At 40.0% G+C, this 12,864-nt stretch overlaps 1 protein-coding gene across 1 annotated transcript in view; it reads left to right on the forward strand.

Annotated features, from left to right (window-relative positions):
- Positions 1-12,864, forward strand: part of LOC139739312 (uncharacterized) — a 96,028-nt gene that overhangs the window by 75,173 nt on the left and 7,991 nt on the right. Inside the window, exons 39-57 of the mRNA XM_071649927.1 lie at positions 21-165; positions 1,239-1,364; positions 1,630-1,752; positions 2,417-2,539; positions 3,161-3,292; positions 4,025-4,156; positions 4,530-4,652; positions 5,376-5,495; positions 5,943-6,059; positions 6,444-6,689; positions 6,990-7,130; positions 7,771-7,896; positions 8,329-8,457; positions 8,987-9,099; positions 9,726-9,966; positions 10,567-10,695; positions 11,211-11,327; positions 11,851-11,976; positions 12,725-12,847. Coding sequence (XP_071506028.1) covers positions 21-165; positions 1,239-1,364; positions 1,630-1,752; positions 2,417-2,539; positions 3,161-3,292; positions 4,025-4,156; positions 4,530-4,652; positions 5,376-5,495; positions 5,943-6,059; positions 6,444-6,689; positions 6,990-7,130; positions 7,771-7,896; positions 8,329-8,457; positions 8,987-9,099; positions 9,726-9,966; positions 10,567-10,695; positions 11,211-11,327; positions 11,851-11,976; positions 12,725-12,847 — 2,632 coding nt within the window. The remainder of the gene's footprint in view (positions 1-20; positions 166-1,238; positions 1,365-1,629; positions 1,753-2,416; positions 2,540-3,160; positions 3,293-4,024; positions 4,157-4,529; positions 4,653-5,375; positions 5,496-5,942; positions 6,060-6,443; positions 6,690-6,989; positions 7,131-7,770; positions 7,897-8,328; positions 8,458-8,986; positions 9,100-9,725; positions 9,967-10,566; positions 10,696-11,210; positions 11,328-11,850; positions 11,977-12,724; positions 12,848-12,864) is intronic.

Raw genomic sequence — 12,864 nt, forward strand, 5'->3', positions numbered from 1 at the left:
TCTTCTGTTCCTATCCGCAGGGAACGGGGCTCAATTGTACCGATCGGAACGAGTGTCTGGAGGGCGTGTCGCAGTGTAGCATGAACGCAGAGTGTGTCAACGTGCCGGGCAGCTTCCAGTGCGGCTGCAACGCCGGCTACACCGGGGACGGTAACACGTGCATCGGTAAGTTGCGGCAGGACTGGTAGTCATACAGCAATCAGGCCAGTCATCTGGTGCAAGATTCATTTGGAGTCTTGTTATAAATAATGATTATTATTAATTGACTTCATGCATATCACACTTATTTTTTGAAAAAAAATCCTTGTATAGAAAAATTATTCATGTTTTCAAGTGAGCAACATTTTGCATAATACACGAGATGACTTGACAACCACTAACATTTTAAGTTATGCGAACGAGATTCAAACTGATATTGGGGAAAAACACCCTGTAGTTTATGCTGGCATGTATTCTTCTATTATTTTTGCTTGCGTTAATAATTGACCAAATGAGAGAAAATTATGCATTTGCATATCACTTAAGCTTCGCTTGGCTGACTACATTGTGCGCATTTCTTTGAATGCCAACAATAGAAATGGATGGATTGCTAGGGTTCAGCAATAACTGCCGTCAAAATGGAATCAGCCATGCATTCGATGTAATCAGTCGAGACCATCCATCCATATATGACTGTTAGTGTTAGACCAAATGGCGTTATTACCCTATGCCCATAACCGCATGGGAAAGGTACACTATACAACAGAGACACGAGTGATTACGAACGAGGAATCGCACGACAAGGATAAAGTGAGTTAACCGCAAATTTGTTGTCATACAAATCAATATTTGTACCATGACAATTGTTACGTCTGGGTAACCAGTAGGAACTGGTATGACTTTGTAGCTCGCACCATTGCGGAACTGTCAGGTTTGCTGGCGAAAGCTCGTCACCTATGATGGTTTATCCTCTAGAGATTATATACTCGTTCCCCATGTAAACCCGATGGTTGCAGCTGCAAGTGTTCAGTAGTCTACACACTGGTTCAACTGTAGACTCTTTTCTGTGTGTTTGTATGGACGCTCTACACTCGGAAACATCAAGAGGAAAACAAAAACACAGGTGACTTATGGATACTTCATTTAACCATCTTAGAGGATTTATACGCAGCAGACGCATACAGTCCTATGGTCATATCAAACATTCTCTAACAGACCACACCCATTCGTTTCTTCCACACCCCCATTCCACTGTCCAGATTTCGACGAATGCTCCGACTCTGTCTTCAACGACTGCGATGTTAACGCCGAATGCCAGAATGAAGTGGGAAGTTACACGTGCGCCTGTAACACAGGTTTCTCTGGCAACGGAACTTCGTGTTCAGGTATGTACACATATGCCTCTTTTTTGTTTTATCTTCTTCAAAAAATCTTATGATTTATGAAAAAAAAATTTACTTTGTCGTTTAAATAATCATGTCTTTATTGCGCATTGATAGTAACTTGACGCTGCTATGAAAATGCACTACTGAACGATCATAATGTTCCTGAGAAAGTAATGTACCGGTGGTAGACTAGTCCCACTGGCTATGCCGTTACCATGGCCACAAGTCAAGTAACCATGGTAATCCATCTTTCCTCCCTTGACAGATATCGATGAGTGTGAGGGGGTCCCCGCCCCGTGCTCTGCTCAAGGATCCTGCACCAACACCGAGGGTACCTACCGGTGTGCCTGTAATGACGGTTACAGTGGCGATGGCTTCGTTTGCCAAGGTGAGTAGAAGGCGGCAAAAGTATTATAAGACGATCCCGTTATAACGAAATCCTCAGGACCGACGGTTTTTCAATCGTTGTAATATGTAAGTTTTGTTATAGCCAAACAAATAAAGTGTATAAAGATGCACCAATGATAAATTTGGGACATGAATTGTTGATTCGTTGAAACGATTTTTGTGTGCGTCTGTAAACATGTTCGTTGTAACAGGAGTGCCCTGTACTTGGTGCCAATAATAATTATCAACATATCACACACTTTCTCACGCACACGCACACATAGACATACACGCAGTCACACAATGCAGGCTCAGGCACATACGTACTCACCAGCTTTTGGACCACGGTTTAAAATTTTGCTCGAAGTCACCTGAAATTCCATCATTAAGAGTGTCTTGGATTTTACTTTACAAGAGAAATCACTTTGACAACATTCACATTTTCATTCGTCAAAAACCAGCCAGTGGTCCAGACAAAGAGTATCTCATGTGTAGAAATCAGGGTCTGAGCAAGATGGTCAAAAGGTTTTGTTTTCCGTGGATAAATAAAAGTCGTATCAAGTTTTTCGTCACAGCCCCTCCCCCCATTGTTTAATTTAAACGTTTACACATCAGCATCATAAGTAATTGTCGTCGCTGTTATGCTCGTCTTCTTCACAATATAGACATAAACGAGTGTAGCCAGAATATTGATGACTGCACACAGCGCTGTATTAACCTCGAGCCTGGCTACCAGTGTGGATGCGATCCGGGCTTCCAGCTCTCAGCCGACAATATCACGTGCGAAGGTAACCATGGAAACAATTTTATACTCTTGGACGCAATGAGACAGTCCCATTTTTAGAATTCTTGCTATATAAGTTCTTTTCTCAAGCAAAGTTGGGAGAACAAAATGAAAAATCACCACATCTGCAAAAGATGACGAAGATAATGTTTTAATGTTCCATGCAAGATGTGGTATTCATCTCTCTGTCAGTCTGTTGGATGTGAATGTTTTTCAATGGAATCAGTCATTATTTCGAATCTGATTTTCAAATATCGCGTTGGCCCAAATCCCAAGATATTCTCACATTTTATTGACATCAGAGTAATTTCCTTTGATGGAGCTTCTCCCTCTTATTGGAAACATGTGCTTCGTTCTTCAAATAAATATTTGCGAAAAGTTAATTGCAGAAGTGGAAAGATCTAAATCACACATACGGAAATCCGCTGCAATCTTTTTTAAACATAAAGATGAGAGATAAAGTTACAGTGTTGTGAATAATGGAGACATACAGCATGAGACTTTTTTATTTTTCGGAATATTTACATCCCGCAGTGTACCTCTAATTCCTTTATCATCGATTTTTGACACAGTTTCCATATGTTTATATCGAACCTTTGTTGTCGTCAACCCCGCTCCCCAACAGTTGCTGCGGGCATGGAGTGTGACGCGGCCCTCGACCCCTGCACTGGAGGCGGGATGTGTCTGAACGCCACCGGCCTCATCACCTGCGTCTGTCCTCGCGGCTACAACAACTCCAACGCCACAAACTGTCAAGGTACGGCTTGGTCTACAGCATCCATTTTTTCTATGCGCAGGCACCAAGCCAATTCTGAGCCGATGTGTCGAACAATATCCACAAATTTCACATGCCAACCATATATATTTAATGATTATGGACTGGTAATTAAAATGGCACGGAGAGGCTTAACAATCAGCCGATACTTTCCAGCCTGAGCGGAAAGCTACGTTCCATGACATGATAAGCTAGGGGTTTAGAATTATGCGGCACTTTGTACGGAAGGCTTGCATGATTATTTTTCTTCTTTTCAAGGTAAATCCAAGGAGTGTTTTTTTTTTTCATTCAATCATGTGTTGTTTTTTTCCCCGCGTTTTTATGTATGTATGTTTATATGTATGTATGTATGTGTGTTTGTATGTATGCATGTATGTGTGTATGTGTGTGTGTGTGTTTTATTTGCGTGTGTGTGCGTATATCTTTTTGTTTGTATTTGCTGCATTCCCGAGAACATGGGAAGAGGCTTTGGGGGAAGGGGCAGTATATTGCATGTCTCTTGCCAAGAGGTGCGCTGCATAATCATGCAGTATTGTAAATTTCTGATCATGTGCCCTACATCACAGGGTTTTGTCTTTATTTGTGTGTGTGTTTTTGGGAATGATGAGCATGAACTGATGTTGACGATGACGATAACAATACAACAACATTTATAGCAATACAACTACATTGTTCTTATGCTTTCTTACGTCCCACCTTCGTACCGATTAACAGATGTCGACGAGTGTCTAGAAATGACCGATAACTGTGACCCAACCGAGGGGGTGTGCTCCAACACGGAAGGGGGATACACCTGTTCATGCAGGAATGGCTACACCCTGGGCGCAGATCTGCGAAGCTGCTCGGGTAGGTGATCTTCGGAAAATCAGTCAAACAAAGAAACAAACCAAGCAACATTCATACAAACAAATAATGAAGCAAACAAAACCACACACATAAGCATATAAGATATTTGAACTCTATGCTTGAATGTTTGTTTAGAATCTCGTAAGTATGTTTGATGATCATAATTATTCTTAAGACAGTAGGAGTGGATTGTTTTACAGATTCTCCGATTACAGATCCAACTTTCGTCACCGTTGATGATAATGTTTGCAGGAAGAGAGAAAAAGAAAGGTCGATAAAATAAATTTCCATCTTTTACATTGTGGCATTTAGCATCGTTAGTTACAATACTAATGTTGGATTTTGTTATTTTTTTGATACGTTTATCATGCAGATATCAATGAGTGTGACACCGGAAACAATAATTGCTCGATCAACGCTGCGTGCAACAACACGGCAGGAGGATACGAATGCTCTTGCAATGTGGGCTACAGTGGAGACGGGATAACATGCTCGAGTAAGTATACCTCTTTCGCCCAACGCACCATTTTTTTTTCCACCATAGATATTTAAAGGTTTCAATACTCAGTATTCCGCCGTTGTCAAGCATTGGCTTTTCATGACAACAACAACAACAACAACAACAATAATAATGATAATAATAATAATAATGATAATAATGATGATGATGATGATAATGATAATAGTAATAATAATAATAATAATAATAATAATAATAATAATAATAATAATAATACATGAAATAATAACAACAAAAGAAACGCTGCAAAGCTAAGAGATTTTCGTATTAAAAATACATTTGAACAGTTTAATTCTATCTTTACCAAAGGCGATCCTAAAAGTAACTACTAGTTTACGTGTTTTTTGAGTCTGTGATCTGTACATGGTCAAGTAATGCATTCAGGGTATGACTATGGCATAGCTGAAAAAAAAAGCTGTTGTCTACTATGAAAAACCACCACTCTGAAAAAAACCCCAAACAGCAACCCAAGTCACCGATGAAATCATGTAGATGATTAATTGACAGCGATGTTGCTTGACTTTAACGTCACAGAAAGCGTTTGCGTCACGCGGCAAAAAAAAAGTTTATAATTTCATCCTGAAACGTTAACTCTCTCAGGCTCACTAGTTTAATTTACCATAATTGACATCGTTACGCCCTGAAGTAATGTGGATGGAATTGAAAGCATTAAGTTGAGTCTGTATGTCACTTTTTCAGATATCAACGAGTGTGACAGCTCACCATGCGTGGCTAACTCGGATTGTACCGACACGGAAGGGTCATATGTCTGCACCTGCTCACCGGGATACGTCGGCGATCAGACCTTCGGGTGTTTCGGTGAGTTTCACGAGAAGTTCTCCAAGACATGTACGGCTTTACGTTTGGCGCGAGTGGAACCTGTAGAAATCGGGTCCCGGGCCACGCAGCAGCAGACGTGGAGATGGCTGATAGTTGATACAATTTACAAATTATGTGCCCTGTCATTATGAAGGACGACAACACCGACATGCATAAAGACTGTCGTCAGTTCTATATGCCTTTTCATATTCAGTCCGCATAATTCATTACCTACCAAGAAAACCACATTAGGGTATAGTAAACCATTTGAAATTGACATACAAGATTAACTGAAATTCCATTTCCAATGCAGGTTAGAACACTCCGCTTCCATATCACAATGGTTATCATAACACATACTTCACCTTCAGATTGCAACTTCAGATTGCAAACAGCCGTAGAATGTTTCAAAGTGCAATCTCGTTCTTTGGTTTCTCCTACATACAGATATTAATGAATGTCTGTCGGTTCCATGCGACATCAACGCCGATTGCGTGAACTTTGAGGGTTCTTACAACTGCACTTGTCACTCCGGTTACTTTGGTAACGGCACTGCGTGTTATGGTAAGTTCATACAGTTTAATTGATAACTGTTGTTGTTGTTGTTGTTTTGTTACATCATGGGAGGTAGAAAGAAATAAGAGCTGAGGCCAGCAGAAATAAAAAACCTGGTAGTGTGGTGATACTGTGGAGTGGGAAGTGTAGCCAGGCTTAGATGTATTCGGGAATAATCGTAACGAATAATCCCGTGTACAGCTTCAATCACCGACTCCTTTGTAATACACACACACACACACACACACACACACACAGAGCCATCCCAGTGATTCCTGTAATTGATACGAATGACCTTTCTTTTCTGCTCATGCGCAAAGTGGAATTGCGAACCGGCTTATAATAGCCATTGTTGCCATCTCCTTACCGGTTACGTAATCTTCCCCTGTACAGACATCAAGGAATGCGAAGACCCAAATCTGTGTCCAGAAAACAGTTACTGCATGGAGCTCGGCGGCTCGTACACTTGCGTCTGTAACGACGGCTACATGGGGGACGGGACCGAACCGTGCGTGGATATCGACGAGTGTTTTCAGAATCCGGAATACTGCCACGATGACGCCATTTGTACCAACTTTCCTGGCAACTACTCGTGCGATTGCATGGTAGGCTACAGTGGAGACGGAGTCAATTGCACAGGTAGGACGATAGAGGGCGTGCTCCTTTTTCATTTATGTATTCATTTATATGTCTATTTACTTTGTTCATTTTACTATTTATGTATGTTTAAGCATATGTTTATTGTCGTTTATTTTTCTTATTTTTAACAGACATGAAAGCAGGACAAATAGTCGCAGAGATGTAGTTTTGTTGAGCGATTATTTTTGCGAATGTGTATCATTTGTTGTCTTAATAAGATGAGTTAGCTATATACATGTAGATACTCAAAGTTGTGCCTTTCTATCACTCTAGTTTTTCTTGGTTTTGCCACAATAATAGATGTCAATGAATGCGACCTGGGGACGATAGACTGTGACGTCAACTCAAACTGCACGAATACCAAAGGTTCCTACACGTGTAACTGTCTGGCTGGCTGGTTCGATAGCACGGGAAGTCGTGCGGAAGCCGGCTCGTGTCTAGGTACGTGACAAGCTGTAAAGACTTTTGAAACCTGCAGCTAAAACTGCCACAAACTTGCATTTACAGTACACAGGCCGCCTCGTGGGCTCACATGCTCTCTGTTTAACACGCACAAACGTCAACACCAACAAACGCTGTCGTGAATTAATAATCCTACTACATTACAAGAGCACGGTTTTGTAATTCATAATTCAAATAATCCTGAATAAAAATCAACATGACCTGATGAAAGCATCACAAAAGTCATTCTGATTGGGGACAGATGTTTATATCATACCGTGAAATATCGTGCAAAGAAATCGACACATTAGCATTTTGTTACTTAAATAGCGCTAGTAATTCGTTACACTGCCTTTAATGCTACGTACACGTATCCTTAATCTTTCTTGTTGTTGTTTTCGTCAGTGGGTTGAAAGCTTCAGGGTCATGATACAAACGTGCTGACCTTAAAAAGATAGGACTTGTTGATTGGCTTGTTTTAAACCGCCTCTGATAGCAAAATATGTTCGAAGGAAATGGGCATTTTTAATTTTGATGTTTGTTCAAGGACAAATACAACTACAAGCACACAAACATGCACACACAAGTTTTCTCTGTCTCTAATCTTGACTACATACTTTTTTCCCCTGTGATTTTGCAGACGTGGATGAATGCGCACTGCAAGTGGACTCCTGTGGCGCCAACTCCATGTGCGTCAACACGAATGGCAGCTATGAGTGTGTGTGCGACAGTGGTTACATGGCCAGCTCAGCGAGAACCTGTGAAGGTGAGTGCTATAGGATCGTACGTGCATCTAGTCTTCCTGCTAAATTCTAGTATACACATAGCTCGTGCGGATTTTGCTTTTGTTATTGGTCTCTTTGATTTCAATGATTTCATAGCTGGTATGAGTCGCTGTTTTCTCGTTTAGAATAATATGTTGATCCATACACAAGAATGAATTGATCAATGTACTGTAATGAGTATTGATATCAATTGTTAACCTACAATATTGATTTTTTTTTATAAATCTAAACTAAATCACTCCTGTTCCGTGGGATCAGAATCGACTCTACCATTTAGCAAGCGTTCTAGAGGACATACACTCTCAGCCTCACCGCTGCCACATACTCGTAAGATCAACAACGTAATAATCTTTGTATCGTCATTCATTACTTTTGATGTCCTTGCATATCTCTTCTTATCATCTTGCGACTAGACATTGCTGAATGTTCGCAGACTCCAAATCCCTGCGACGACATCATGAACACTATTTGTCTCGAGGAGGACGGAGGCTATCAGTGCGTGTGTCAGGCGAGCACCTTCAACATCGACGGCATGTGTCAAGGTGGGTGTCTGGGATCACGTGACCGATAACTCCGTGTTGACGTCACAAATTTCAATCTGTAGAACGCGGAGAGTTTTCTCCTGTCTCCGCAGGCGACTCTTTTCAAGGGCAACTTTAACCTGTACTGATATGTGATGTTGTCTGGCCCAGTAACTGATATCGATATTGGAACTTTGCTCAAATTCACAATGTGACTATTCTGATATGACTTAAATTTGGAAATGACATTGGTATGTCGAGGAATGTAAGGGGCTAATCTACAAGGTTGGCATTACGATTCACGGTCACTATCTGATTGCGAGGAAATACACATGAATAATTATTGTAAACTGTCTGCATGAGAATACTTGCAAGATATGAGTTCTTCTTTATTTCCTTTTTGTGTTAAATTTTGCTCCCAGACGTATATAATGAAACGGTACTATTGAACGATGAACTCTGTATCTTTGTGCGTTTATCTGTTTCTCCCTCTTGTATGACTAGTTGGTCGAAATACAATGACAGTGATATATATTGTTTTATCTTACAGCGGCCCACACTCTCTTTTTGATGGTCGAGTTCGTCGACATCCAGGGACTGGTGGTCGAGTTCTATTACAGCATAGTCAGCACTGACCAATACCTAGAAGCCCTGGCGAATGATGTGAGTTGCAGGCAGCTTTTTGTTCAAGAGTATAATTTTGTAGCTGGCTCGTTTGTTCTAGTTCGTTGTTAATTCAGTAGCACATTGAGTGGGCGGGTTGTATTATACTATGACGTTTTATGTGCCAATTCATACTCAAAGCATACAAATGGGGTTATCACAAAACGGCATGTAAGTGAATAGGGTGACGTAAACTCTGTTTTGTTGCTATTTAAGACAATTACATCCTAACCCAATTTATCTGGACCGGCTCACTTCATTCTATAAGCTACACGAGCTATGCTTCTTTTCTGTTTTTCTTTTTTATTGGTTGATTTTGCGAATTGCTCTTCTTTTTATGTAATTTTGTATTGATACATCTATTCTTACCATTGTCTTTATGATTCGAGAAAGGGTGAATAGATTACAGTCAAACCTGTCTTAGCGACCACCTGCCGTATACGACCAGTAGGAACAATTCCGTCCGAGAGAGAGTGAAAAAAAAATTGTTAAAGAACTTGTCTGCGGCGGCCAGCTGTCTATAATGGCCACTGTTTTTCGTCTCCCTTGGGTGACCGATGTAGACAGGTTTGACTGTATATATCATTTAAAATAAAACAAAGTTTCTGCAACCCTTCTGTCCTTAGACCATGGTCATCCTGAGGGCATCGACCTTGTTCTCCGACGTCTTCGCCGTGTTCGTGCAGCAGATAACTCTGGCAGGGAACGGCACGAGGGCCGTAGTCATCTTCCGTGTCGACATCCCGCTCAGTAACGACGCGACCGAGGCCGAACTAGCCGAAACATTCGACGACGCCCTGATCGGAACCCGAACTGATATTCTTCCGCCGGACAACCGTGTCTATGTCGAGACCGTCATTGAAGTCGGTAAGACTTTTTTTTAACATCTAAATTTCAAAGTATTTCGCATCGTGTCTCACCATTGAGGTAAATGAACTTACATTTGTTATTGCTCTACCATGTCTATACGTTAATATTATAATATGTCTCATTTCTCTATCATACATTACGTTTGCTAGCCCATCCCCTAAAATTGAAAAAAAAAAGAGGGGAATACACACGAAACATACAAACACAGATACATCCAGACAAAACAAAAACAAAAACAAACAAAAACAGACACTTGATCAAAATCCTAGTCGAACTCGATCCCCACAAAAGGATCATAGAATGAATGTGAGTAACCTTGTTTCCTACCACATACTTGACATAAATATTCGATAGGACTATGACTACATCAGTAGTTGTGATTGCCTCTTGTTAATCGAATGAGTCCAAAGACTCTTTTGATTTGCTTATTCTAACCTCTTTGTAGGTGACTTTTTAATGTGATTGGTAAAGTGATGTTCTTGCTGTTTTAAGTACATTCTGATAAGAGATCGCCAGAGTTTGCATTCGTCTTTTAGCGCGCAAGAGAAGAACCTAATATCTATCTGGGTGTTTTCACGTGTTATTTACTGTACACAGATATGAATGAGTGTAGTAACGCCTCCATCTGCCCCGTGAACTCCATGTGTATCAACAACGTGGGAAGCTACCGCTGTCAGTGTGACCCTGGCTACGAGTTTGTAACCAGCGCAAACAGATCGTGTGGAGGTAAATCACTTGGTTTTGACTTTATCGGTTCATTGGTTTAGTAACAATTGTCTTACAAGGCACCTAAGAATCGGTAGAAACCACTGTTACAGAGTGAAGACAGAAATGATTTCATTAATTGACGAAATGATTTTCGTCAATTAATAGAATTATTTATGTCTAATATTACGTCGCTTCAAAAGAGACCGATACAGCACAAATCCTGGTAATTTCATTTTGATACCCCCCCCCCCCAAAAAAAAAAATACTATTAGATTTCTTAAAGTAATTGCATAGTCATAAGGTTGTGACTCCTAACACCCTGAATATTGATGTAATTTTTGAAAAAAAAATGCAAAAACGACAAACAATTTGTGTGTTTGTTTTATTGGGCACGGTACAAAGTTGTGAAATGCATCAAAAAACAATGTCCCATTGCTGTTAATGAGCCAAACATAACGATGAAAAGAACTGCTTATCTAACAGGGTAAGACATTATGAATACTTTGGCATTTCTGTATCTTCTTCTTCCCCAGATATTAATGAGTGTGAGCTCGGAATCTGCAGTGTGAACGCACAATGTAACAACAGTATTGGAGGATACTCGTGTGTGTGCAACGAGGGATACACTGGAAATGGCCTTACGTGTTCAGGTAAGCCTGGGAATTGGTGTTTATTAAGAAGCCAATGTATTATTGTCGCACGAATAAACATACCCTGTTAATGCCACACTGGTCGTTTCAAAATAGTCAAGTACGCAAGGCAACTCCACTAAGCAATTAATGTATATCAAGCACGAGCAGGAATATTTCGCTCTCGAGTGTTGGTGTTGTTTTTGTTTTTAAACCATAACATATCCATCTTTGAAAAAAGGATGGAAACTTCCTTACAATCCGTACGCAAACATAGTATTATAATCAACGGCCACGACACACAATAAAAAACCCAACAACAACAACATCGACTCTAACAATAAAAGGAGGCTAGTCAAAATTTTAGATTAAAACGTTGGTATGATATGTGATGCGGCGTAATCATAAACCTATGTATTCTTTTACAAGATGTACCGGTATTTGATAGAGGAAGAGAAGTAGTGTGACGCGCAATAGAAATTAAGGGTGCAACTTCAACAATGTCTTCTCTTTATACCACCTGCGTTAAACATCACTCGTCCAGATATCAACGAGTGCGACCTCGCTAACGTGTGCGGAGCCAACTCGGTGTGCAACAACACGGACGGAAGTTACAGCTGCTCATGTCAGACCGGCTTTACCGGGTCTCCGCCGGGGTCCGTCTGCACAGGTAAGCTTCATCATTTTCTAGCAGCAATAAATAGCTTTTGGTTATTCTCTTTGAAGCTACCATATGTTTTATAATGTTTTTAAAAGTTACCATCATCTTGATTTTAAATTCGCAGGTTTAAGTATTCATAAACGTTTCTGATTTAATTTGTTCTCAATTTGAGTCCAATTCTCATACGTCCATATCAAACATCTTATTTGATTTTTTTTTTAGTGAAGGCAAATTACACAAGGCATGCACCTGTAGTTTATCGATGGATTATCTTATTCATTTATTCATCTGATCCCTTTCAATCAGTTGTATATCTTATTTGCCAATTAAGTTGGTTTTGGTTACAATCATTTCAAATGATTATATTTATGTAAACATTATATTTATGTTTTGCATTAGTGGGTATTATCGGATGTACGACCCTTTATAGTATGTTTGTTAGTAAGAAGTTGTTTAAATATTTGAAAAAAGCATAAAAAACACAGATAAGTGTTTAAATTGTTTGTATCAAAGAAATGTTTTTGTGTTGAAGTAATAACTTTGTAATTCATTTATCCTCTGTAAAATTATGTTGCTTCGAGAAATCAATAAATTCTATCATTTGAAAAAAAAAATATTTATGTAAACACTTTCGGCCACAAAAATGTATAGGAAATGTATACACATTCATACAAATACATGACACTATTCATGTAGTGTTCGCAGCACCATGACGTCATAATTTACTGAATATCTCAATTCGACTCTTTACGTGCAGATATCGACGAGTGCGCAGATCCCACAGCCTGTACGGGAATGAATGAGGAATGTGTAAATACTGCTGGCAGCTATGAATGCGTCTGTATGGATGGAACAATACGGTATCTTGGCTACTGTCTATGTAAGTTTATGCTTGTT

Source organism: Diadema antillarum, unplaced genomic scaffold, assembly GCF_040938485.1.
Source record: "Diadema antillarum isolate AM-2024a unplaced genomic scaffold, OU_Dant_1.0 seq00000793_RagTag, whole genome shotgun sequence".
NCBI lineage: Eukaryota > Metazoa > Echinodermata > Echinoidea > Diadematoida > Diadematidae > Diadema > Diadema antillarum.